Source organism: Lactuca sativa, chromosome 8 (assembly GCF_002870075.4).
Source record: "Lactuca sativa cultivar Salinas chromosome 8, Lsat_Salinas_v11, whole genome shotgun sequence".
NCBI lineage: Eukaryota > Viridiplantae > Streptophyta > Magnoliopsida > Asterales > Asteraceae > Lactuca > Lactuca sativa.
This window is the reverse complement of record NC_056630.2, coordinates 71,872,074-71,899,604: the sequence shown is the minus strand read 5'-3', so window position 1 is coordinate 71,899,604 and position 27,531 is coordinate 71,872,074. Positions and strand designations below refer to the sequence as shown.

General features: G+C 35.9%; 1 protein-coding gene across 1 annotated transcript; it reads left to right on the top strand.

Annotated features, from left to right (window-relative positions):
• Positions 1-1,589: 1,589 nt before the first annotated feature.
• Positions 1,590-9,850, top strand: LOC111913083 (TMV resistance protein N). The gene is made up of 6 exons (XM_023908812.2): positions 1,590-1,778; positions 5,228-5,775; positions 6,191-7,295; positions 7,391-7,615; positions 8,176-8,850; positions 8,939-9,850. Exons 2-6 carry the CDS (start codon positions 5,273-5,275, stop codon positions 9,467-9,469), a joined length of 3,039 nt encoding a protein of 1,012 aa, XP_023764580.2. The 5' UTR covers positions 1,590-1,778; positions 5,228-5,272; the 3' UTR covers positions 9,470-9,850.
• Positions 9,851-27,531: the final 17,681 nt, after the last annotated feature.

Genomic DNA, 27,531 nt, shown 5'->3' with positions numbered 1-27,531 from the left:
TAAATCTAAGGTTACCGACTATTTGGAGTTAATCTATTTCTTTTACTAGTCACAATTTTATTTTAGTAGAAGTTATGCAAAGTTTTTTTTGCCATTCTGAGTTAGATAATATATTTTGGGGGTATAAAAATATAAGTATAAATTATTTGTCAAATTAACAAAAATAATTAAATATAATTTTGAGAAATATTATTAAGGAAGCGTTTGGTTGTAGAAATATTTTTAGTTTTTAAGAAATTTTTTCCAAGAAAACGAAAATTTTGAAAATGGATTTAGTTCGTTAAGTTTTTCAAAGTTTTCTAAGAAAATGAAAATTTTTACTTTTTCAAATTAATATATATATATATATATATATATATATATATATATATATATATATATATATATATATATATATATATATATATTAATAAATGAATGATTTTAATCTATTTTTGTCATGTCTCACTCTAATACAACATCTCATTAATATTATGAAATATATTAGGTAAATAACAATTACAGTTAATGACTTGAAGGTTTTAATTAATGGAATTAAATTTTTTTTTATAGAAACATTTATTTTTTGTAATTATATGTTAAATTTGAAGTTATAGCTAACTTTAAAATTTTGGTACATCTCTTAATTAATAATATTTTTTAACTTATTTCTTTAAAATAGTTGATTAATAATTATAAAATTTTACTATAAAAATTTAACTAATTTTATAACCATGGTTCCATGGGTTATAAACTAGTGTGTTATATATATATATATATATATATATATATATATATATATATATATATATATATATATATATATATATATATATATATATATATATATATATATATATATATATATATATATTAAAAGTGGAACAACATTTTAACAGTAATTTTTTTCACTTTGGATTTTGGCCACAATGGTGTTTGGTTTGTTGCCACTTTTAATCCTTATGTTTGTGTAGTTACAATTTTACCCCATGCAAAGTATGGGTTCTCTACTGGTTGTCGGGTCCGGTCCTGACGATGGGTAACCCAGGCAGTCGTTCAGGGTCCACGTCTCTAAGGGGCCCAAAATTCATAGAGTATATTGTATAATTATATAAAAAAAACTAACTTATCTAAAAATGTTATGACAAATATTTTTCTTTAACTTCGTTGTTTTTGTAATGATTTGACAATTTTTTTGTTTTTTAATATTAATAGTGAATTTTATAACGTTGTGTCTATTATTTATTTATTTTTTATTATACTTATGGTTTTGGCAGTCCATTTTTTCTTTTCAATCTGGGTTCACTTTATCATTGGACCGGCCCTGATAGTTGTATATAAATTAGAAAAGTGATTTTTATAATATTTAAAAAATTTAAGATAAAAAATAAAATCTCCACCGATTTCAACTAAACATATTTTCTAAAAACTAAAAGTGAAAACCAATACTATTTTCTAAAAGCACTTTTTAAAAAAATAAAAACAATTTTCCACGATAAAAAAAAACATCCTATTTTTTTCTACTTTAGAGGGGAGAATGTAAAATATAGAAGTGTGGTGGCTAATGTTTGAAACGCCAATACCTGAGGAAATACATAAACGATTTATAGATTACTTCCTCATTATCTTCGCACCCTGGTTGACACTTGGCAGATAGATAGAAGGAGGAAAGTACTCATCTACTCAAATCGGTCCAAGTTGAAAGAAGAAATTAACGACGAAATTGAAGTATAATCTTACAAAAGTAACTTGATCGCAAAATGGACTCTGCTTAAGTTGGGTGCTGCTGGAAATTTGAGGTATGTTCCTCAAAATGATAAATTGATAAAGTATAAGTTATCAATAATTTAAATTGAAGATTTATACAAGTTATTGAGTAAATTTTATCGATAAGCTGAGAGCAATGTCGATCAGGAATGTCAGAAACGTATCTTGACCTAATTTAGTCAAAGTTGTGAAGTTTTTGAATTATTATAGTAAGTTAATCACTTTTTGAAGTTAATATGATGTTGTGTGTGTGTTATAAACGAATGTAATTAGAAGGAAATGAGTCTAATGATGTGCATATGTGCTGTGGATACAAAAAGAAAATCGAGCAGGGGGGTGGAGACATTAATTAAAACGATGCTTTGAGAGGGGATTGGTCCTCAGTGTGCGCTGCTGTGTTTATCACTTTATTGAGCAGTATGGCATTATATAAGCTAATCGATTATCAATTGTGGTATTTAATTGTTTCAAAATGAGTCCGGATAGTGATTGGAAATGCTCGTTTGGTGTAAACAGAGGCCCACCTATAACATAATTATTGTCTAAGCATTGACACAAGATAGATTGGTGTTATCATATGATGAATGCTACGGTGTTCTAACTTGAAATACCATGGAGGTAGTCCTCATAATAAAACATATAACATATGAAGGTCATGGCTATTTTACTGTTTTGAGGAGTATGATACATATTCCCATGGAGGCGCTATGTAATTAAATTTATCTTGGAAGTTACAACTATATCTTTAATAACTACAGGTGATCCATTTACTAGTTACAACTATATCTTTAATGGCTATTTGACTATTATGTATGTTTATGTTTACAGTGGAGGTTATGCTTTCATGTTTGTGATTCAGGCTACATATTCTTATTTCCCATTGAGAATATGGATATTCATTGCAATAAAAAAATAAGTTTGGGCCAACTATCTTAAAAACCCCTATGTGCTAGTCTTAAATGATACATGTGTCTGTTAATGTAATGATAAGTGTCAGTGTAACACAGTTGAGGATTGAAATGAGAAGTCTAATGAGTTGAGTAATGCCTAAGAGTTGGCATGTTGCTATTTGATAAGTTGTGTATATACTTGTTATGATATTGTTATTAATCATACGGATAATAAGTATTTTTAATTTCTGGAAAGTATCTTATTTTAGGAAATTATCTTGTTTCAGTTTTTAAATTTGGTAATTAGGATCATTTAGTATTTGAGTCGATTTGGGTGATCTTTGTTTCCTTATTGGAGTCTTTTGTTTATCCCTTATGTAAAGGGTAGTTGTACATGAAATAAAATTATGCTTGAATTCAATTGTTTTTAATCTCTTAGAATGGTTTAACCTAGTCTCCTCTCATAGGAGATTAGGTGTTAGTAATACTCACGGCTATAGGAAGCACAAGTACAGGTCCTGTCACAAGATCTAGATCCCGGGGCGTAACAAATTTGGTATCAGAGTCGCTCGTGATGTCTACTCAACAGGAAGAATTGATGAAGAAGCTAGAAGCATTCATGGTCCAGCAAACTCAGAGTAGCCTTGAACTACCCTTGAACTGAAGAGGCAATCGAAGTCGAAGCCTTGCAGGCCAAGCATGCGGCGCTGGAAGAGAGTTTACCACAATCCCAAAACAAGGTCAACAAACAAGGGTCTGAAGCAAGCGACGAAGAAGAAGAGATGGACCAGCAATTTGGAGATAGCAGCGAGCTAGGCCAAGGAAGGGGCAAGGGCATCGTCACTGGCAACGCACCAGGAGGAGGCAAGATGACGAGTTCCTTCACGGTGTTAGGTCGAGGCAGGGGGTCATTTGGATCAAACCCCTTGGGAATAGGACGGGGATTAGGGAAGGGGTGTGATTCTTGGCGCAATGCAGAACCACAATCATTTAAACACCGCTGGGATTTCCACAAAGCCGAAGGATCAGGACACAATCGGCATATTGAACAAGAACGGATGCATAAAAGTTGGGATGAATTTGGTGAAGGAGGTTACCGTGGCGATCGGGTGCCTAGATTCGCCAAGATGGAGTCTCCAATGTAAGAGGGCAAGGGTGACCCACTCGAATGGTTACAGAAGTGTGAGGACTTCTTCGAAGAACAACAAACACCGCCGGAGGCTTGGGTCCGCCAAGCAACTTTCGCCCTATAGGGCCGGGCAAGCGGGTGGTACCGAAACCTGAGAAGGATGAAAAATTGTTTGAATTGGTTCGAGTTTTCGGAAGAATGCAAAATCCATTTCGGCCCGCCTATGAGCTTGAATCCCTTAGGGGAATTAACTCGGCTTCGACAAGTTGGGACAGTAGAAGACTATTGTGAAAGCTTCGAATTGTTGTTGGGTAGGACGACGGGGGTCACACTGGAGCAAAGCATTTGGCACTTTTGTGCGGGGCTAATAAACATGATAAGATATGAGGTTGAATTTGCGAGACCCATAACTCTATACTATGCCATGAATCAAGCCAGACAAATTGAGCTAAGGGTGGCGGAAGCAGGACAACCAATAGGTGTCGGGCCCACAGGAAACCAAACCTCGACTGCAAGCCAAAACGAGAGTCAGCAGGAAAAGCAGGAGTTGGAAACTACAAAACTAAAACACTAAATCCGGCCTGGAAAAAACTAACGTCTGCAGAAATGGCAAAGAGGCGGGCAAAAGGCTTGTGCTTCAACTGTGATGAAATATTCTCGATTGGGCATAAATGTGCCAAGCTCTTTTGCATCATGATGGACAATGAGGGAGATGACGCTAATGGGTGACTATTGAGCTTGAGGACAAGCTCAATGTGGAGGAGGGGAGTAATGTTATGAATCATACAGATAATAAGTATTTTTAATTTCTGCAAAGTATCTTATTTTAGCTCTTTCAAAAAAAAAGTATCTTATTTTAGGAAATTATCTTGTTTCAGTTTTTGAATTTGGTAATTAGGATCATTTAGTATATGAGTCGATTTGGGTGATCTTTGTTTCCTTGTTAGAGTCTTTTGTTTATCCCCTATTTAAAGGGTAGTTGTTCATGAAAAAATTATGCTTGAAGTCAATTGCTTTTAATCTCTTAGAATAGTTTAACCTAGTCTCCTCTCATAGGAGATTAGGTGTTAGTAATACTCACGGCTGTAGGAAGCACAAGTACATGTCCTGTTACGAGATCTAGATCCCGGCGTAACAGATGTGTCTCCCCTGTAGGATTTGAACTGCTGATGTGACTGTATAATGAGTTAAGTATGATTAATTGGGCTTGAAATTATAATATGATTGTTTGTCACCATTTTGTGACAAGGTAGTATGATGAACCTAGTAATTAAGAATGGTGGTAAAGAGTCTGAGACGATGTATCATAGGGGTGATGAGAAAGTTAAAGTATCTTATTATTGAGGGAGTGATAGTTAAATTCCGTTTGTGCAATGCGAACCTGTATCCATGGTATGTAAGAAGTTATGAACAGTCATATTAAAGGTAATAACAAGATCTTAATAAATTCTTGTTTCATTAGGGTGCTCAAACCACATACATTCTATCTCAACAAATCAACAAGTCAATGGCATCTTCTTCATCTTCATCTCTTTCCGCTATGGGCTTTTCTTCTGAGGTGTGGAAGTACCATGTTTTTCTTAGTTTTAGAGGAGAAGATACTCGTAAGACGTTTGTGGATCATCTCTACACAGCTCTTGAACAACAAGGGATCTTTACTTACAAAGATGATGAAACACTTCCCCGGGGCGAATCAATTGGCCCATCTCTTGTGACGGCTATCGAAGAATCACCGATAGCCATCATCATATTTTCTAAAAACTACGCAGATTCTTCATGGTGCTTAGATGAACTTTCACATATCATGAAATGCAAGGATACAAGAGGTCAAATTGTGATGCCCATATTTTATGATGTTGATCCTTCTGAAGTTCGAAAACAAAAACTCAGATACGGAGAAGCATTTGTGAAACATGAGTTGGAGAACAACAAAAAGGTTGAATCATGGAGAAAAGCACTTGTGGGTGCAAGTAACATTTCTGGATGGGAAACCAAGCACGTTGCCAACGGGTAATTCTCTTCTTTATTTGAGAACTTTTTATGTTTAAGATATGTATGCTCTACTACAAGACATTTACACTTTTTATGATTAAGATATGATGCTAAATTCATGATGATAAAATACATGTTTTTAGAGAACACTAGTCATGTAAAATGATGAAATTAGTTATACTTGTGCTATGCAATAATCTAATAACGTCTATGTTTTAGGCTTTCGTAATTACGAAGGAAGATGCATGATATTAATTAGGCTTTCATAGGCTTTAACTAGATCACTTGATAAAACCCATATAGTAATCACTTCTGCGGGAGATTAACATATGCTAAGAACTCACATGGTAGAATTCTCTAGGGTAGAAGTTTATGATAAGGCTATTTGTCAATGTGAGCATGTGTTAATGATCCATATATATTCAATTTTCAGGCATGAGTCTAAGTGCATTAAAGAAATTGTTGACACAATTTCACAAAGGTTGCAGCCAATAACTTCAAGTGGGGATGACAACCTGGTTGGAGTAGAGGCTCGCATGCAACATTTGATATCAAAGTTACACATTGGGTTTGGTGGTGTGCTTATGATTGGAATATGGGGGGTTGGGGGTGGTGGTAAGACAACTCTTGCCTCTTCTGTTTATTATGAAATCTCTAGCAAGTTTGATGGTTGCTGCTTTCTAAAAAATGTCCGGGAAGAATCCAGTGATAAGAATGGTCTAGAAAATTTGCAAGAAAAAATTCTGTGTGGTGTTTTGAAACAAAAGCAAATGGAGGTAGGGAGAGTTGAAGAAGGAAGGCGCATGATAAAGGATAGGTTACACCATAGAAAGGTCTTGATTGTCCTTGATGATGTCAACAACCTTGAGCAGCTAGAACAGTTAGCTGGATCACGTGATTGGTTTGGTGAAGGAAGCCGAATACTAATCACAACTAGAGATGAACATATATTAACCGGACACAAAGTAGATGTGATACACAATATTAGTTTATTAAACAATAATGAGGCTATGAAGCTCTTTTGCAAGCATGCACCCCAAGGTCACAATCCTATAGAAGGTTACGAGCTTCTTTCAAAAGATGTGGTTTCATATGCTGGTGGGCTCCCGTTAGCCCTTAGGATTCTCGGTCGTTTTCTATGTGACAAAGAGATGAATGAGTGGAGGAGTGCCTTGGATAGATTGAAAGAAACTCCAGATGCTGATATCTTGGAAAAGCTAAAGATCAGCTTTGATGGACTCAAGACTGTGGAGAAACAGTTGTTCCTTGATATTGCATGTATCTTTAGGAGGGAGAACAAAAAATGGACAATGGAGATACTTGAAGCTTGTGGCTTTCACCCTGTTATAGGCATAAAGGTGTTGGTACAAAAGGCTCTCATAACTGTCTCAGAAGATGGTGAGTTTGGTATGCATGATTTGGTAGAAGAAATGGCATACTACATTGTTAGAGGGGGACACCCTAAGAATCCTGAAAAACATAGTAGAGTTTGGAAGAAGGAGGATGTTCTACAAATATGTGCTATGGATGCAACGATGGTAATGGTTAAGCTAGCTTTTAATTTCATGATAAAAATATGCTTAAAGAAACACTTTTAACTCAATCCTGACACCATTTTGTTCCTCCATCCCAGAATCTTGACAAGATTGAAGTTATATATGTTGAGTCTGCTATGGCTGACCAACCACAACGAGTACTTCAGGTCGTTGCAAACATGAAGAAACTTCGGTGGATTGATTTGAACTTTCATCAGGCAGAAGCTGAATTGGTTATAATGCCAGAAAATTTTCCACCAAGGGAGCTTTGTTGTCTAACATTGCACAACCTCACTGTAAAACAACTTTGGGAGGGTTACAAGGTAATTCTTATTGTTTAATGGATGAAAGGAAAGTGAAAGACTAAATTAATAATTTAAGTTGCTTCCTATCTCTTTCTCTCTCTCTCAATAAGGAGCACATGTGTGCATAAAATGCTAGATTTTAATGTCTCTCGGTAATCCTAAATTGAAAGGCTCTTGTTAGAACGAATATATCATATACTAAAAGTTTATTGTTTTTGCTTATAATATTTGTGAAGCGGGTATTGATGATTTTATTATCAGCATTACTTGTTTTATAATTCACATTTTGTAAGATACCAATTTTGAATGATAACTTTGTAATCATAAAAAATTAATTACTTTCGTGAAGTCAAATTTTCTTTTCCATTGTGATGGTTTCTGACCATCACTTTTTTTAAGTCATAAGTGGTTTTATATATATACATAATCTTTTTAAACCAATCATGTTTACAAACATTATAAAATATAATATGGTTCATCATATTGTTTGTGGAAATGAATGTATATATACACCCATTTTCTATGAACTAACTGTTGGCAAACGTTAATTTGTCTTATGCGTGCACTTGTGTATACAGTTTTTACCAAACTTGAGAATTATCAAATTTCATTTCTTGACAAACCTGATGAAGACACCAGATTTTTATGGGATTCCGAACCTTGAAAGATTTCATGTTTATGGAATGCGGCTTTTAGAAGAGATTGATCATCCATCATTTGGACATTTGGAAAAGCTTGTTTGTGTAGAGATACAAGATTGTCAAAACCTTCAGCTATTTTCATCCATTAACCGGTCGAAGAAACTCGAGACTCTTGTATTCTCAAACTGCGGTTCATTTTCTAATTTTCTACCTAACACCGTGATGCACACAGAAGGATGGTTTTTTAGTGGATGCTTAGGAAAGCTGGATCTCAGCGTTTGCTATTTGACAGATAAAAACATCAGATCTGCTGCTGGTTGGGCGTTACCCAACTTGAAAGAACTCAATCTGTCATCAAATTGGTTTATCCGGTTGGATTTTAGTCTCTTGCAACTTCCTCAGCTCAAATGGCTGGATGTTTCGCACTGCTATTACCTTGTAGAATTGTTGGAGCTGCCATTAACTATAGCTGTTGTTAAGGCGGATTGGTGTAGGTCACTTGAAAGCTTTGGAGATATTTCAAACTGTAAATGGTTGTGGAAAGTCTCACTTTGGGGGGATAACAAACTTGGTCCACTTGGTAGTGACATATTACTAAACTCCATGCTCCAGGTTTGGCTTTTCATTTTCATACTTTTTGTATATATATATAAACCCAAACATAAGGTTAATCATAATGAATGTGTTTGTTTTGTGGCAGGGAAACGCCAAAGATTACTTTATCAGTATCGGCCTTTCAGGCATTGGCATTTGGTGGGGGGCATCTGCACTTTCGGTCAAGTGGGTGGAGCCATATAATATGCTGCTTCCACATGATTGGTACAATCATTTTTCTGGGATTTTGATGTTCTTCCAAAACAAGAAATTTTCTGGCATCCCTAAAATAACCATCAAGCTAGGTGTACATGAAGATATTCAATGTGAGCTTGGTCAGAAGTCTAATGAAACACTTGAGACTAATACTCATGACACATACGTAGGATATGTTTCCTTTAATTCATTGAGGCAAGCAGGATGCCTGAATTCAACATACAGTTTCATTTCGTTTTCCTACAATCAGTATTTGTATGAAGATGGGCGATGGTTTAGAGCTGTACTCGTTCCCAAAGGTGATCCGATGCAAACAACAGAAGGGGCAACAGATTCCTCAGAATTTTGGGATGATAGCAGAAAGACATTTATCGTAAAACATGATTCAAAATCCTCTATCAAGATTGTATGGAAACCATAAGTTGGTTGACAAATTCCCAGAGGTTGTTCAACCACCAACCAGTTTTCCCTGAACATAATCATAAGTTGGTAGGATATGTTTCCTTTAGTTCATTGAGGCACATCACATGCTTGAAATCATAATACAATTTCATTTCGTTTTCCTCAGAAGATGGGTCTTTGTATGGAGATAACTGTAGGTTTAGGGTTGTACTCATTCCTAAAGATGATCCGATGCAAACAACAAAAGTCACAATAGATTCCTCAGAATTTTGGGATAAGAAAGATATGTATGGAAAGACATTTACCATAGAACATGATTCAAACTCCTCTAATAAGATTTTATGGAGACCTCTGTTATAATATTATTATAATTTATAGGATAGCCGACATTATCTTTGTATTTGTGAACGTAGCTTTGTGTAAATATGTCCTAAATAGTCTAGGGTTACCCACCTTGTATTATATATGTTTGGATCGATCCGTTTCAATAGAGGGCACGGAAGATTCAAAAACCTCTTTTATGGTATCAGAGCAACATCAAGTGACCTACTATGTTGTTGTCGTCATCTTTCCTTCCCCTCTCTTCTTAACCAACAATTCTCTCCCTCTCTTCTCCTATGGCAGAAAAACTTCATCCAATTCTGATGATCTCTAACATCAGAAACTTCATACCTCAACACTTAACTTTTACCCGACTGGACATTAGTTATGATGTCCAACAATTTTGCATGCCCATGCATGCTCCACGCACCACCCATTTCACTACCATGAAACGCATATTACGATACATTAAAAGGACCGTTGATCATGGTTTGTCCCTCACACAGACTTCTACTACTTCTTTTCTATCCTACATTAATGTTGATTGGGCCAGACACCCGCAGATCAACATCTGGGTATTGTATGTTCATGGGTAATAATTTACTTTCATGGTCTTCCAAAAGGCAACCAACAATTTCATGATCAGGTGCCGAAGTTGAATACCGCGGGGTTGCAAATGTGGTCTCTGAGTCTTGTTGGTTACGTAACCTGCTGTGTGAATTGCACCACCCACCTCATAAATCCACTCTTGTATATTGCGACAACATTAGCACAGTATATCTTTCAACTGATCTGGTGCAACATCAAAGAACAAAGCACATCGAGATCGATATTCATTTCGTCCGAGAAAAGGTGGCTAGAGGTGAACTACGCTTTTTCATATACCCTTCATATTGCAAATTGCTGATATATTTACAAAAGGCCTACCGTGGATTCTATTTGAAGATATCAAGTCCAGTCTCAACATCAACAATCCTTATGTTCCGACCGAGAGGGTGTATTAGTCTGTTATAATATTATTATAATTTATAAGGAAGCCTACATTATCTTTGTATTTGTGAAGGTAGCTTTCTGTAAATATGTCCTAAATAGTCTAGGTTTACCCACCTTGTATTATATATGTTTGGATCTGTTTTAATATTGGACACGTCTTTTAGTTATAGCGGATCAGTGTTGGTCACTTGAAAGCTTTGGAGATATTTCAAACTGTAAATGGATGTGGAAACTCTCACTTCTTGCGAAGAACAAACTTGGTACACTTGGTGGTGACATTTTACTAACTCTATGATCCAGGTTTGGCTTTTTATTTTTCATTATGTGTGTTTGTGCATACATAAGAAGAATACAGGTGAATCATAACGATTGTGTTTGTTTTGTGGCAGGGAAACGCCAAAAGCTTACTTTATCAATTTCGGCCTTTCAGGCATTGACATTTGGAGGGGGGCATCTGCACTTCGTGCATTTTGGGTCGACTGGGTGAAGACTTATAATATGTTGTTCCACATGATTGGTATAATTATTTTTCTGGAATTTTGATGTTCTTCCAAAACAACAAGAAATTTGATTGCGTCCCTAACATAACCATCAAGTTGGGTTTGCATGAAAATTTTCAATGTGAGCTTGCCCATGATTCTAATGAAACTGTACTGAAGAGTCACTATAATCAGACACATGTAGGATATGTTTCCTTTAGTTCATTAAGGCACACTGGATGCTTGAATGTTGTAGAGGATTTCGTGGTTTACTGTGATGCTTCAATCACGGGCATGGGTGTGGTACTGATGCAGCGGGGTCACGTGATAGCAGGCCTTAGGGAATCAAGTTGGGGATTCCAGTCAGGACATGAGTTCAGTTGAGTGTTAGGTCAAGCGCATGTTCCACCCAATATGGAAAGTGTTGTAAGTCTGTGGGTGTAGCCGTAACATTCACTAGCAGCCAGATACTGCTAGAGTGTGGTAAGACTGTGGGTATAGCCATAACATTCACTAGGTTGGTAGATAACATGAGAGTGTTGTTAGATTGCGTAAGGAACATTAGTACCTGTTATGACAGAAGTATACAATCAACAATTCTAATTGAAATAAAACAAACGAAATTCAAATATTTCTAAAATATAAGAATCAATATACAGAAAACATACTTGTATTAAGATTACACAGGAGATATAATCAGGAAATTGCACAGATTGAGGCCTGCTATGCAGTGTCCTAAGACAGAAATTTCCCTGGTAGAGATCTATCAAGAGGATACAACAATCAATCCAAGAAGTGATCTTGAATCTGACAAAATTTTTATGTTCCCTTCATCTTTTGGAAGAACGAATTTGAAAGAGAATTTTGTGGTGTGAAAAATAATTTTTGCAACCCCTCATAGATGAATGAAACATGTATTTATAGGTATTAGTTATGACAGTTGGAAACTGTCAAAACCGAAAATAACTGCCAAAACCTATCATTCAGTAATTACAAATTTAATAAAAATAAAGAATAAAAATTAATTTCGTAATTAAAAATTATTTAACTAATCAGGAAGACCCCAAGAGCCCCAAGGCCCAAGGCCCATCTTTTGACCATTAAATATTCTCTTGATATTAGCCTATTTTGAGTCCAATTAGGCTAATTCAACACCACAACTCAAGCCCAATATGCTTAACCCATTACTTGACCCATTTAATTAAATGAGTAGGACTAGACATATAAGGTGGGAGAAGGTTTTCTCTTCCACCAATGTGGGATAAGTCCCACATTGTAATTTTGTAGTCAAAGTTCCAACAATACCCCACATTTTCTATTCAAACTCCAAGAATACCCCACATTTGAATAGAAAATAAGTGAACTTTGATATTCAAAGAAGGGAAGTAAGATATGACATGCATCTGAATAGGTGTTGTAAAACTTGAACCTTTCATAGTGAGTACTACTTGGATCTACTTTGTGGGTAGTGAACTAGAGTCTTGAACTAATCACTTTTTATAGTAGAATAAAAACAAGAAGTATCACACATATCATATCTAAGCATAGATCATTTATTACCGTTGTGTTCATTTCGGTCATGAACGATTCTTTCTTCATGAGACTTTTAGAGAGCTTAGCCATATCAGCTCCCAAAGATGCGACCTCACATCCATCTCACATAGGTAATGCTAATCTGGAACAATCTTTACTTATTCCACTATAAAAGCCATCAACATTATTAAGAATAAAGAATTCATCCCTATAACATCAACGGAAAAACACAAAATAAATATCATAGGAGTGAGCATACCTTTGTGTTAGTGCTTCTTTGAGTCTTCCCCAACTAGTTGTCCTATTGAACCTAGACCATGGGATCTCCAATGTTGCTAGGTTAGGTTTCCGCCAGGTGGTGACTCATTGTGTTGGCTTTAAGCCCATTCCCCTCGATGTGAAGAGAACTTGCTCTCTACTAAGGCCTTTTGTCAAGGGATCAGCTATATTTTCCTTTGACTTTATGTAACTAATGGAAATGATTCCATTCTTCAGCAAGTCTCTTATTGTAATATGTATGCGCCTAATGTGTCTCGACTTGCCATTGTATATCTAACTTTGTGCTCTAGTAAGAGCAGCCATACTATCACAATGTATGCCAATGGCAGTAACAGGTTGAGGCCACAGAGGAATACCTTCTAGGAAGCTTTTAAGCCATTCAACTTCTTCAGCAGCTTTGTCTAAAGCAACAAACTCTGCTTCCATTGTAGAACGAGTATTCACAGTTTGCTTAGATGATTTCCAAGAGATAGCAGCTCCACCAAGAGTGAACACATATCCACTTGGTTTGATTGATCACATCCAAATTAGTACCCATTATAAGCATATCATCCACATACAAGCATATGATGACACAAGCATTCTTGTATTGTTTGACATAAACACATTTATCACATTCATTAATTCTAAATCCATTAGAGAGTAATGTGTTGTCAAACTTCTCATGCCATTGCTTTGGAGCCTGTTTTAGTCCATAAAGTGATCTAACTAACTTACAGACTTTGTTTTCTTGACCTTTAACCACAAACCCTTCAGGTTGATTCATAGATATCTCTTCATCTAGTTCACCATATAAGAAGGCAGTTTTCACATCCATTTGGTGTATTTCCAAATTGTGAATGGCTGCAATTGCTACTAATGTGCGAATTGATGTAATTCTTGTAACAGGTGAATAGGTGTCAAAGAAGTCTTGACCCTCTTTTTGACGATACCCTTTAGCTACTAAACGAGCTTTGTACTTCTTAATGGTACCATCGGGTCTAAACTTCTTCTTGAATATCCATTTGTGCCCAATTGGTTTTTGCCCAGGTGGCAAATCTACCAATTTCCAGGTGTTATTTTGCACAATGGAGTCAATCTTACTTTTGATTGCCTCTTTCCAATAAGGAGCTTCAGAGGAGTCCATAGCTTCTTTATAAGTTTGTGGTTCTTTATTCACTACATAGGTCATGTAATCAGGTCCAAAGTCTTTGGCTATTTTGCCCCGTTTGCTTCTTCTAGGTTCTAAGTCCTCTTCTTGAACCTTTGAAGAATTCTCTTCATTTGATTGTAAACTTTTTCTGGAATGGTATCATTCAGTCCATCATCTAGAGGTCTTTTCCTAGAGCAGGTAACCTCTTTCCCTTTATCCTTAAACGGAAAAATATTTTCAAAGAATTCAGCCTCTGCTGATTCCATGATGGTTTGGTTATGGATCTCATCAACATGTGATTTATACACAAGAAACCTATAGGTTGCACTATTCATGGCAGGGCCAAGATAGATGCAATCTATGGTTTTTGGTCCAAGTTTAGTCCTCTTTGGAAGAGGTACTTATACCTTAGCCAGGCAACCCCACGCTTCCATCCTTTTGTAAGAGGGTAATCTCCCTTTCCACATATGATAGGGTGATTTGTCACTCTTTTTATGAGGAATTCTATTAAGTATTGAGTTTGCTGCAAGACATGCTTCTCCCCACAAATTATGGGGTGCTCTAGAAGTTATTAACATTGAATTTATCATGTTTTTCAATGTTCTATTCTTCCTTTCAGCAACTCCATTTTGTTGTGGAGTATATGGAGCAGTTGTTTGATGTATAATACCATTTAAAGAACAAAATTTAGAAAAGTCTTTGGATTCATATTCTCCTCCTCGATCAGACCTTATAATTTTGATCTTTTTATCAAGTTGATTTTCAACTTCAGCCTTGTAGTTCTTAAAATAATTCAAGGCTTCATCCTTGGTATTTAACAAATTAATATAACAATACTTGCTACAATCATCAATAAAGGAAATATAATAGTTTTTTCCTCCTCTTGTAGGTGTTGTTCTAAAGTCACATAAATCAGAGTGGATTAAGCCAAGTATTTCATTAGATTTTCAACTGATTTATGAGGATGTTGTGAAAATTTTGATTCTACACAAACCTCACATTTTATGGTTTTATCTAATGAACATTTTGGTAACATGCCAAGTTTTGCCATTCTTTGAATAGAGCTAAAATTTGACATGTCCCAATCAAGAATGCCACAAAAATGAAGGATCATGCATATACATAGAAGAGGGGCTAGTAGTGCCCATTATTGCATTAGCATTAACATTGGTTACATCATTGTTTGGTGTTTCAACACCATAGTACAAAGGTAATACACTGACTTTGAAGAGACCCTCACTAAGGTATCCCTTTCCAACATACACCCCACCCTTGGTGAGAACAAACTTATCAGACTCAAATACAAGTTTGAAACCTTTGTTACTAAGAATAGGACCAGAAATCAAATTCTTAGTAATTTCAGGAACATGCAAGACATCACTTAAAACAAGTTCTTTTTCAAAAGTCAGTTGTAGCTTCACTTTTCCCTTTCCTTCAACTTTTGCAGTAGAGCCATTCCCCATAAACATTGGTTCAGAATCCGAGACTTTCTGGTATGTGGAAAACATGGTATGGGAGTTGCAAATGTGCCTTGTGGCTCCAGTATCAATCCACCAATCCACACAATTGCTAACCATGTTGGCTTGACCAAAATTTCCTCCACCAGAATTACCACCATTGTTTCCATTGTTTCCTCCATTGTTTCCTCTATTATTTCCTCCATTGTTTCCTCCTTGACCCCTCCTGAATCTGCAATCTTTGGCCTTGTGTCCAATTTTGCCACAAACACAGCATGGACCGGAATTCTTCTTGTTAGGGCCATGATTTTTGCCATCTTTGGAAGAGTTTTTGGAGCCTTGCTTCCCTTTCTTGTTGTTGTGCTTTGTCCTTGAAGTACTTGCTTCTCCAACAAAGTTTGCACTTGGTTCCAAGAAATTTGCATATGCCTTCTCATTCAATCTGTTATCTTCTTCCACACGAATTCTCAACACAAGTGCTTAAGATATAATTTGAAATTCTTCCAAGAAGGAGGAAGTTTTTCAATGGTTGAACCAATAAGAAAGTTAGAGTTTATACCCATACCTTCAACTTCAAGATCATGTGCAATGACTTGAATTTCCTCCATTTGTTTGAGGACAGATTTGGTATTCACCATCTTGAAATTCATGAACTTTCCAATCACGAATTTCTTGGAGCATGCCACTTCTGTTTTGTATTTCTTTTCCAGTGATTCCCATATCTCTCTTGCAGTAGTCATGGTAGAGTAGATATCATAGAGAAAATCATCCAGGGCATTCAGAATATAATTTCTACAATTATATTCATTTGTGTTCCAAGTTTCCATAGCCCTTTGATGTTCTGCCATTTGGGCTTCACTGGGTGGTGTTGTTCCTTCTGCAGTGGTTATACCAATAGGAGGAGAGGGAGAATCATCAGTGAGAACATTGGAAACATGAAGAGTTGTCAGATAAAACAACATCTTCTGTTGCCATCTCCGAAAATCTGAGCCTTTGAATTTCTCAAGCTTTTCCACATGTGTTTTGATGATGGATTGTTGATCCATTCTTCCACTTTTTGATTTATGTCTTAGATTGTTATGACAGAAGTATACAATCAACAATTCTAATTGAAATAAAACAAACGAAATTCAAATATATCTAAAATATAAGAATCAATATACAAAAAAACATACTTGTATTAAGATTACACAGGAGATATAATCAGGAAATTGCACAGATTGAGGCCTGCTATGCAGTGTCCTAAGACAGAAATTTCCCTGGTAGAGATCTATCAAGAGGATACAACAATCAATCCAAGAAGTGATCTTGAATCTGACAAAATTTCTATGTTCCCTTCATCTTTTGGAAGAACGAATTTGAAAGAGAATTTTGTGGTGTGAAAAATAATTTATGTAACCCCTCACAGATGAATGAAACAGGTATTTATAGGTATTAGTTATGACAGTTGGAAACTGTCAAAACCGAAAATAACTGTCAAAACCTGTCATTCAGTAATTACGAATTTAATAAAAATAAAGAATAAAAATTAATTTCGCAATTAAAAATTATTTAATTAATCAGGAAGACTCCAAGAGCCCCAAGGCCCAAGGCCCATCTTTTGACCATTAAATATTCTCTTGATATTAGCCTATTTTGAGTCCAATTAGGCTAATCCAACACCACAACCCAAGCCCAATATGCTTAACCCATTACTTGACCCATTTAATTAAATAAGTGGGACTAGACATATAAGGTGGGAGAAGGTTTTCTCTTCCACCAATGTGGGATAAGTCCCACATTGTAATTTTGTAGTCAAAGTTCCAACAGTACCCACCAGTTCGGATGCAGCAGTGAGGGCGTGGCAAATCCACATATTGGTTTATGGTTTTCCCCAGATGAATTAGACATGTTTGAGCCAGTGATAAGGCTGTAGGAACACCACTACATTTATGAGATCAGGGAAGTAATAGACTGCTTAGGGTTGTTGTGATATAAGGCTACCACTGGTCAGGTAGCAAACGTGTCTAGCCTGGGGTTTGGTGACTTCATGGCTCGACGCATGGACTCGATCAGTTAGATCAGATGGTCGTTAGAGCCACAGTGGCAAGATAATTAGTGGCAACTGTTGACACACAAGGATTTCGTTCGGAAGTTGCATGGGGTGACTGTGATATTGTTCTTGTTGGATTAATGTCTAAGTCCATAACTATATTTGGTATGTACTTGACCCGACCCGGCATGGTCCATTTGGGTTGCACTTCACCGACACAATTTATATGGATAATCTTTTGAGAATAGTATGTTTATGATTAATATTAATATATTATAAGTTCTAATATATTATTATGGATTCATATTATTTAATTAGTATTGATCAAGAATTAATTCATAATTAATTAAGTGATCAAAAGGAACTAATTAAATATGGACTCTTATATATATATGGAATGGGCCAAGTTCATTTAGGTTGGGCTAAGCTTTCATGGATAGTCCATGGAGTGTTTAGCCCATGGATCCTAGGAAATGAAAGGTCATGGGTATTAGGGTTTAACCCTAATCCTCCACACTATATAAAGATGTCCTTGGTTGGTGAAATTGGCACTAGTGTGGTACACTAAGAAGGGCTAGCCAATTTCACTAGAGAGAACCAAGTATCCATATTCTCTAAAGTCTTCCAAGGTGTTTTTGGTGATTTGTGATTCCACTTGAGGCTTCCACACTATTGGGGATAAGCTCTTAAAGCTTGAAGACATCAAGCTACATCAAAAGGTATGTATTCTATCTTGTTACATCATTGATTTGTATGCTACATTAGGATAATACCTTGGAAGTTCTTATTTGCATGTATAATAGAGAAAACATAGATCGAAGGTATTTAGGGTTGCATGTACACTTAGGAGTGTTAGAATGCTCAAAACCCAACAGTGGTATCAAAGCCTAGGCTTGTTTTCTTGTTATTCTTGCAAAACTGCTTAAAAAAATGAATTTGTTGCTGTCTGATCATCAGACTCGGCGAGTCCATCAGGAGACTCGGAGAGTCCATGCCTAAAAATTGATCAAATCGATCCAACTCGCGGAGTTGGTTCATGCACTCGACGAGTTGGACCCCCAAACAACATAAATTCGACTTTTTTGGGTGGAATTGGACTAGGAACATTACCCTAAGATGTTTTTGAACTTATAAACTTGTTTTTGAAGTGGTAATGTCCATGCTAATCCAATTTCAAAGATAATTGTCAATAGATTCATGTTTTGTATTAGTTTAAGGTTTAGACTAATTACATGAAAAAGTTTGATTTGAATTATCTTGTTCTTATGAGTTACTTAGATTAATTGAAAAGTTGAGTGAAATAGTTGTTTTCAATCCAAATTAATCTAAGAGTTGATTCTAAAATGTGTTTTTGTAACTTGTCCTCAAGTTATATGAAAAGTCACATTTAAGTTTCATAAAACTCATAAAAGTAGGCAATGGTTACAAAAGATAAAGAGTCTTGTCCTTAAGTTATGGAGGTTCAAGAGTCACTTCATTAATAAATAAATAAATAAAGTGTAACCTTAATTAATTCCATAAGTTATAAAATAAAGAAAAGTTAATTCTTTTATTAGTTTAAAGTCTTCCATAACTTGTCCTCAAGTTATGGAACTTGAAGAGTTTTTGGATTAAAACTACTTTAAACACATAAGTTATGGAATTAATCAGTTTTGAATAGTTTCAAAACTTGACCTCAAGTTTTGGAATTTGAAAAGTTTTCACTTATGAACACTTTAATTCCAAGTTAGCCCTTAGAATTTTAAAAGTTAAAATTCAACCCTTATACTTTATAATATTATAAGTTAATAATATATATATATATATATATATATATATATATATATATATATATATATATATGTATGTATAAGAGTAAAGTCAGTCTTACCGCTAGTACGCCTCATTCACGAAGCCGGTCTATAAGGTGGGTATAAGGTTGTTGCCTATAAAATGGCAACTTAATGGGTGTCCACTCTCACCCACCGCTTGCTTGACTGGTGGAGGGTCGTTAGCCGAACGGGTTTGACAGGACTATAGTTCTCCCTTCATTAAAAGTATTAATGATAAATACTAAGTAACTAAACTCTTAATAATTCCCAATCTTAGTTACTTAGGAAAAATGCGAATAAGGTGTTAATCCATGAAATTACACTTTGCACTTTGTTTAAGTCGGTTAGTGGAGCGTGTGTGGTTAACCGGCACACTAACTCGTATTTAACAAGGTAGGTAAAGGGTGACTTAATATTTATCATAGTATCGATGGAGCATGTGTGGTTAACCGGTACATCGATTGAGGGGTAATTTATTAAGGGTACCAAGTGATTTGCATGGTTACTTCACACCTTGTTTTGTGATCCTCGGCATCCCAGTCACAAAACCTGAAGGGACACTCGAGATTGAAACATGCCATTGAACAGTTCAATGAATCTCAAAGATCTAGGAGTTTCAAACCAATTAAAACCTAATAATACATTTCGTTTATCTTGGTGGAAATTGGTGAATCGTCATTCACCTACCTTCAAATACTTTATAGCTTGGATTACGGCATCCATCTTCTAAGTTATAAAATAGTTTGTTGGGTCCTAGCATTAATATTTCATATTGGGTGTCATTTTAAGGACTTTAAATCAACTATCTTCAATATCTCCCAAAACATGTCTGGTTTAGACATTTATGATCTTCCCAAATCTCTTGAAACAAGCTTTCCTAATGAAGATGATGTCCCATGGATATCATACTTCTTTCTCCTCCTCCAATTATTCTCCCCAACCCACAAGTTCTTGAAAAGTTTAAGGTCACTCAAGCCCTATTGGCAAGGCAAGGTCTAGGTGTGATCACATCTTGGAGATATAGTCACATATTGACAAGCCGGGAGAGTTGGGTGTCAAAGTCTTGAGAAAGTTGGTGGTTCAACTACTTTCTAAGTCACATAGTGAGTTCTTTTGGAACACCTATGAAACAGATTATGACAAGACCCTTAATGATCTTATCTATTTGCTAAGATCAACTTCCTAAAACTTTATGGACATTGACAATGATGACATTGGATATCTAGTAAAGCTCTCTCTTCCCAATGGAAAGGGATCGGCCATAGTCAACTCGGTTGACCAAATGGTAAAGAGAAAAGCTAAGTCTGTGATAGTCTCGTGTACCATTATCAAAGGGTCCATATGTTTATATTGCCAAAGGAAGTGGCATTGGTTGCGAAGCTGCCAAATTTACCTAAGGATGTTAAAGTCAATAAGTTTGACTCTACTTCAGGTAAAGTCCACTATCTAACTCTGTTAAGTTTCTATTCTGAGATTCTTGATACATGATGTGACTGGGTCACATGGTGATGTTTAAGAATCAAAGAAAAGTGAAGAAAGTTAAAGAAAGAATATGCTGAATCTGATCGCGTAGATGGATTTCTATCGCAAAGTTTGAAGATTGGATTCTTGAGCTACTTCTTAGGAGTTATGAGATATTGCTTAGGAATAGATAACAACAAGTTTTCATGTGGATTGTAAGGATAAGTTTTTCCGCAAAGTTTTAAAATAAAAGAAAATTTTTGATTTTATTTATTTTAAAATATCCTTACAATGGCATTTGAGGAAAAATTGTTGCGTATAAAGATTCCATTAAGAGCAAGAGTGGAAATATGAAATTGATTCTTTCATTTGTGGTAATGTCTAAACTTACCAAATAAGGAAAGATTCTCATCACCCAAGTTTCAATTAGACCAGAACTTGGAATCATGCAAGTTGTATGGCATGATGAATGAGAACTTTCAAGTATTGGAAATTAAGACTAATTACTTGTTCACATGGATGTGTGAGTCAAGTAATGGACTAAGGGATCAAGTACACATTCTTGTGCACTGATTAAGTCCACCACATAAGATCGATAAGACTATTCGTCATAGTTTACTAAAGCTCAGTAAATATGATTATACTTAAAAGCTTAAGTGTAACTCTGAGACATTGGAAAAAGGTTCCAATGTATGATAGAGCGAATAAGAAGAATCAATCTAGGCAGAAGGATAAAAGTTTCTCAAATCTGAAAAGATGGGAGAGTACTTTAGTATCAGTTTTTGTGATCATCTTAATGATTAGTAAACCATATCAAAATTAGTTCTCTAAGGAAATCTTAGTGCATTCTTATGACTAAGAAGAGGAACTTGAATTGTTGAAATGGTTAAATCAAGAAGATGAGTCATACTTCGTTCCAATACAAGTCTTAGAGTCATACTCCAAGATTGTAACTTGAGTGACATGTCTTAAAGAAGGTTTAAAACACTTGTCAAATGTAAGAGTAAAAGTTCCCTACTCTTGTACATTTGAAATTGGTAAGTTGTGATGTTTTGGATAAAACAAAGACCAACTAAGGCCAATTGTGTGAAGTGTTTGTCTTGATTAGAATCCGCACTATCTCTTGGATATTTGACAAGGGAGTCTTATAGGTCAAGAGGACAGTGGGAGTCTTAAAGGTCTTGAAAGTCTCAAGAACTAATCAAGAATAAACCTGAAGTTCTTCTCTAGAACACGACTTGAGGTTTATAACCTATTGTGTTGACATATTCTGTGCCCATTCCAGTTGGCTTTGCATATGAGCTCTTAGAGTTCTCAATTTGTTGCACAACAACTTGGAAGCAATGGCAGGCCCTTGAGCTGCCAGGTGGCAAGAAATTAAGATTGAGTTCAGTCCATATGAGTTTGGATTTGTCGTTATCCTTGTCTTGTGACTAGGGTTTTGACAATTCACAGGGATAAGAACACATACACCATTAAATCTAAGTGTCATAAGGTTTCTCTTCGATTCATGAAAATGATGGTGAGGAAACACTTTCACTAAGTAGATTTTAGCTAGATAGCAATTGTGATGTTTGCATTCTCAAAGTCGTTAGTGGAGCGTGTGTGGTTTACCGACACACTAACCTGGACTTGTGAGAAGTGGCAAAAAGGTCTAACCATTATGATTATGGCATCCCTCTTCATAATTGTTTAGACACACAAGTGTGCTATCTAAGGGAAGGTGTATGATTTTGATAAAGTCTTATCAAAACAATCTAGTATCAGAAATCTGAACTTTGGTAAGAAAGTCAGCTGATTTCTGAGTACATGTCAAAGCTAGTGGGAGCATAAGTGTTATGCTAATAATCATCATGTTAGTGGGAGCATGATAATTATGATAAGTATTGCAAGCTAGCAATGTTAATTATAGAAAATAAGAGTTTCAATTGGGAAAGAGTTGTTTTCCTATAATTAAGGGAGAGGAAATTATACTTCATCTCAAATCTATAAGCTTAGATCGTGAGGTTTTAATCATTTAGTCAAGGACATATAAATAAATATATATATATATATATATATATATATATATATATATATATATATATATATATATGTATATATATATATGAATTTCATGTTGGAGTGGCTCAACATAAGGAAATTCTGTATATGGGTCCATTATTTGCATTCTAAAATTCGATTATGATTACGGCATCCCTTTTCATAATCTGAATTATGAGAACTTGGCAAATTGAAATGGAAATGTTATAGCAAAAGACTGGTTTAGTCTTTATGTGAGACATCATGAATCGTGTCCCATATGCTTCGGATATAGGATCGATTACATGTGCTATATTCATCCTTTCTAAAATTTTCCAAATGCCTAGGGCATTAAGAAGGAAAAAGGTTTAGAACTTGATATGACTAAAAGGATTAAACAATTGTCGAGGACAATCTAAGGTTTACCAAAGATTGGTTGCTCAAGGACAGTTGGAAGTATAGTGATAATTCTGGAAGGACCATATTGACATAATCTGTAAGGAGGCAACTCTTGTTTAGAAGTGATAGTCAAAATGGAATTTGGGAATGTTTCAAGGTTAGAATTTTCAATCTGTGTAAGATTAAGGAAACTTAATGCAAGAAGGATGTTTCCAAGGAGTTGATCTCCTTTGGAATGCTCTGTAATGTTTGTTGTCAAGTCTTTATGACTTTGTGCATAATCATTACAAGAGGATCAATGCATATAAGTTTAGAATCTAACAGATTTCAGTAAATGGCATGAATTTGGAATTCTTGCATTTGCAGTAAGGATTTGGGACTGTGAAAAGAGAATCATTGAAGTTATGTTCAATTGATCTAGTTCACAAAGTAAAGATCATAGACAAACATAGTATGCATACTTGGTGTATGGCATGACTAGTGTTTAGAAAACATAGTGTACATGCTTGGAGCATGGGACAACTATTGTTTTAAATTCAAGAATAAAGTTGATAGCTGAAACAGTATACAATGAATAATGTGTAATCATATGGTGATAAATAAAAGGTGTTTTATTTATATTCATAAGTTCTGAGACCATATTGGATTCAATTATTATTGTGTTTCACTTTGCATGTTTTGACTTCCCGAATAAACTAGGTTATTCTTCCGGAATGACTAAGTTATTCAAACCATCCACAGTCGGTCATATGTTGGAAGTAGATATGAATTAAGACTGTCATGGGTTGGCTTGCAGAGGTCTAAGGTATTGGACAAAGGGCTACAACACTCATGAGTGCTCATAAGTTCTGAGTATTAGATTCAACCAGCGCTTATTGGAATCACTTCATGGATTTTATCACGAGTGATCATGAGACGATAATATCTTATATTCTTCAAACCTAGAGATATGAGTTGTTACTATGAGTTGGTTGTACATTGATTGCACGAAAACACATTTGGTAACTCGGTGCTATAAAACGTGCCTTTGTGTATGATTCAACAAGTAGTAGAACAAGCCATATGAGTCGAAGTTTATCCATTCCTTTTACCTTTGGGATAAAAGCGATATCTGTGGGCCCCTCGATGATTTGATGATGACAAATGGAAGTGCTCGGCCGGGCCAGGACTGATTTGATTTGTTCAATTAGTCAGTCGTCATAAATCGGAAATCGGGAAACAACAAATGGACAGAGAGAATGATTATAATCCATGTCTCAGTCCATATGATATCTAGAATGGAGAAATATATGATCCCTTATCTAATGGACAAGTTCGTTGACAAGATCAGAGTTCGACAGCGGCTTTAAGAGCTACGATTGTCAGTTAGGTCTGAAGTCATACGCAATAATAGTTTTAGACTTATCCAAGTGGGAGACTGTTGGATTAATGTCTAAGTTCATAACTATATTTGGTATGTACTTGACCTGACCCGACATGGTCCATTTGGGTTGCACTTCACCGACACAATTTATATGGATAATCTTTTGAGAATAGTATGTTTATGATTAATATTAATATATTATAAGTTCTAATATATTATTATGGATTCATATTATTTAATTAGTATTGATCAAGAATTAATTCATAATTAATTAAGTGATCAAAAGGAACTAATTAAATATGGACTCTTATATATATATATGGAATGGGCCAAGTTCATTTAGGTTGGGCTAAGCTTTCATGGATAGTCCATGGAGTGTTTAGCCCATGGATCCTAGGAAATGAAAGGTCATGGGTATTAGGGTTTAACCCTAATCCTCCACACTATATAAAGATGTCCTTGGTTGGTGAAATTGGCACTAGTGTGGTACACTAAGAAGGGCTAGCCAATTTCACTAGAGAGAACCAAGTATCCATATTCTCTAAAGTCTTCCAAGGTGTTTTTGGTGATTTGTGATTCCACTTGAGGCTTCCACACTATTGGGGCTAAGCTCTTAAAGCTTGAAGACATCAAGCTACATCAAAAGGTATGTATTCTATCTTGTTACATCATTGATTTGTATGCTACATTAGGATAATACCTTGGAAGTTCTTATTTGCATGTATAATAGAGAAAACATAGATCGAAGGTATTTAGGGTTGCATGTACACTTAGGAGTGTTAGAATGCTCAAAACCCAACAGTTCTTGGCTCAGCAACCGGGCAGGACCTCAACATTTCAGATAAGCTGGGACCAGGGAGGTTTCGGTGGATTTTGGGAAGCAGCCATGTGGCTGCATACTGTTTCAGGCAGTTCAGTGTTTAAGGCAGATCAGTGCTTCAGACAGTTTTTGGGTCTTAAGCAGTAATGGTATTTTAGGATTTCATGTATGGTAAGCATAACAGATTGTTGAGTAATGCTAAGTCACTCACAGCTGGATTAGCTGAGCCTAGGCCAAGTATGAGTGATCTGCAGGGATAATTGGATATGTGGTTTTGTTTTCCAGTGGGAACCACGAGTTATCAGAAGTTGAGTAGTCCGTTGAGAGACAAGTGGACTGGATTCAACGGTAATGATTCGGTATGGGCGGTCTGTCAAGGAGTCAAACCATCTTAAGACTGCAGATTTCAGACTGGATGGATGTGATCATGTTGCAAGGAATTTGTTCATCATTAGGTTTTAGAACCCTACGAGGATTGGTTACGGTTGCTTGGGATTTTGGCCATGTTACTTGAGTGGTTTGGCATGTAAGGTATGGTAAGGGATGATTTCGAGGGTGAAATCTAATTTAAGTGGGAGAGAGTTGTAATACCCCGTTTATTTAATAAATAAAGAAACAAATTAGTAAATGAATAATAGCCTAAATGCGGAATAGTGTAGCAAGGAGTTAGTTTTGGGGGCTAAAAAGTTATAACTGAGAGTGTGGGGGTTAAAATGTAATTCCCAGATTAGTTTGTAAAGAATTTTGGAGGTTGAGGGTGGTTTGGTAAATTCTGGATTTAAATTGAAATAAAATCATGAAGCAAGGGGTTGAATGGTAAATATTGGATTAAAGTTGAAAAGATATTATAGGGGCAGGGGCTAAAGTGTAAGTTTTGGATTTCAGTTGAAAAGAATTGATAGGGAGGGACCAGAAGTGGATATTTGGGCATAAGTTTAAATGGGATACGGGTGAACCTGTCAGCCTCCATATTTATGCCTCATAACCCACATGCACCCATCAAAACCCTAACCCTACTCTTGGATTGTGACATCCCCATTTTCACGGCCAGAAAAGACCGATTTTGTTTATGCTTTATAAAAATCAGAGTACTTCTTTTCATAAAAATGTTGCGGAATTTGTTCCCAGAAAAACACGATAAATACGTTATTAAAACATTTTCGAAGAAACGTATTTATTTCATTTTAAAACGTTTGGGATGTCATTGTTAATACAGAAACATAAGCTATACTAAAGATAGGATAGGTACAGCTCACTTACAGCGGGTTTTTCGCAAAACTGGGCTTCGCTGGAGCAGCGTTCCCGAACTGAAAGGCTCTTTTCTCGGGACTCCGGGAGCCTCGGGGCTTCCTTCGGGTGCGAGGGGGTTTACCTAGGCTTTTAGGGGGGTTAGGGAGCTTAGAGAGAGAGTATAGAGAGAGAAAGAAGAAGGTTGAAGGTGTGAGAATGAATGGAACCCGGCACCTCTATTTATAGGGGTGCTGACTGGTCTACTCGCCGAGTAGGGGGGACCTACTCGCCGAGTTGGTCCATGTGGTGGTCTTCTGGTGGTGCCACGTGTCCAATTCTGGTGGTGCCACGTCACCCCCTATCGCGTATCAGCCCTCGAACTTAGAAAAATCATAACTTTCGCATACGAGCTCTGTTTTCGACGTTCTTTATATCCACGCGTAGGTAAAATCAATATCTACAACTTTCATTTAGACTCCGTTGGCTAATTCTCGACTGATCTCAAATTTAACAGTAGGAGGCGTTTAGACTGTTAAATGACCGCGAAGAATTCGTAACTCCTTCATACGAACTTCGTTTTCGTCCATCTTTTTACCGTTGAGTTTCTATTAATGAGATCTTCAACTCTCATTTAGGTCGTGTAAGCCAAAAACCGCTCGAACTAAAATTCGAGTTTCGGGCCGTGCACTGCTAAGCGGAATCTTAGAAAAATCATAACTTCCTCATACGAAGTCAGATTTGGGCGTTCT

Coding starts and splice junctions, on each gene's coding strand:
- LOC111913083 (XM_023908812.2), top strand. CDS start 5,273: ATGGCATCTTCTTCATCTTCATCTCTTTCCGCTATGGGCTTTTCTTCT. Junction 5,776..6,190: donor ACCAAGCACGTTGCCAACGG/GTAATTCTCTTC, acceptor TTCAATTTTCAG/GCATGAGTCTAAGTGCATTA. Junction 7,616..8,175: donor AACTTTGGGAGGGTTACAAG/GTAATTCTTATT, acceptor TTGTGTATACAG/TTTTTACCAAACTTGAGAAT.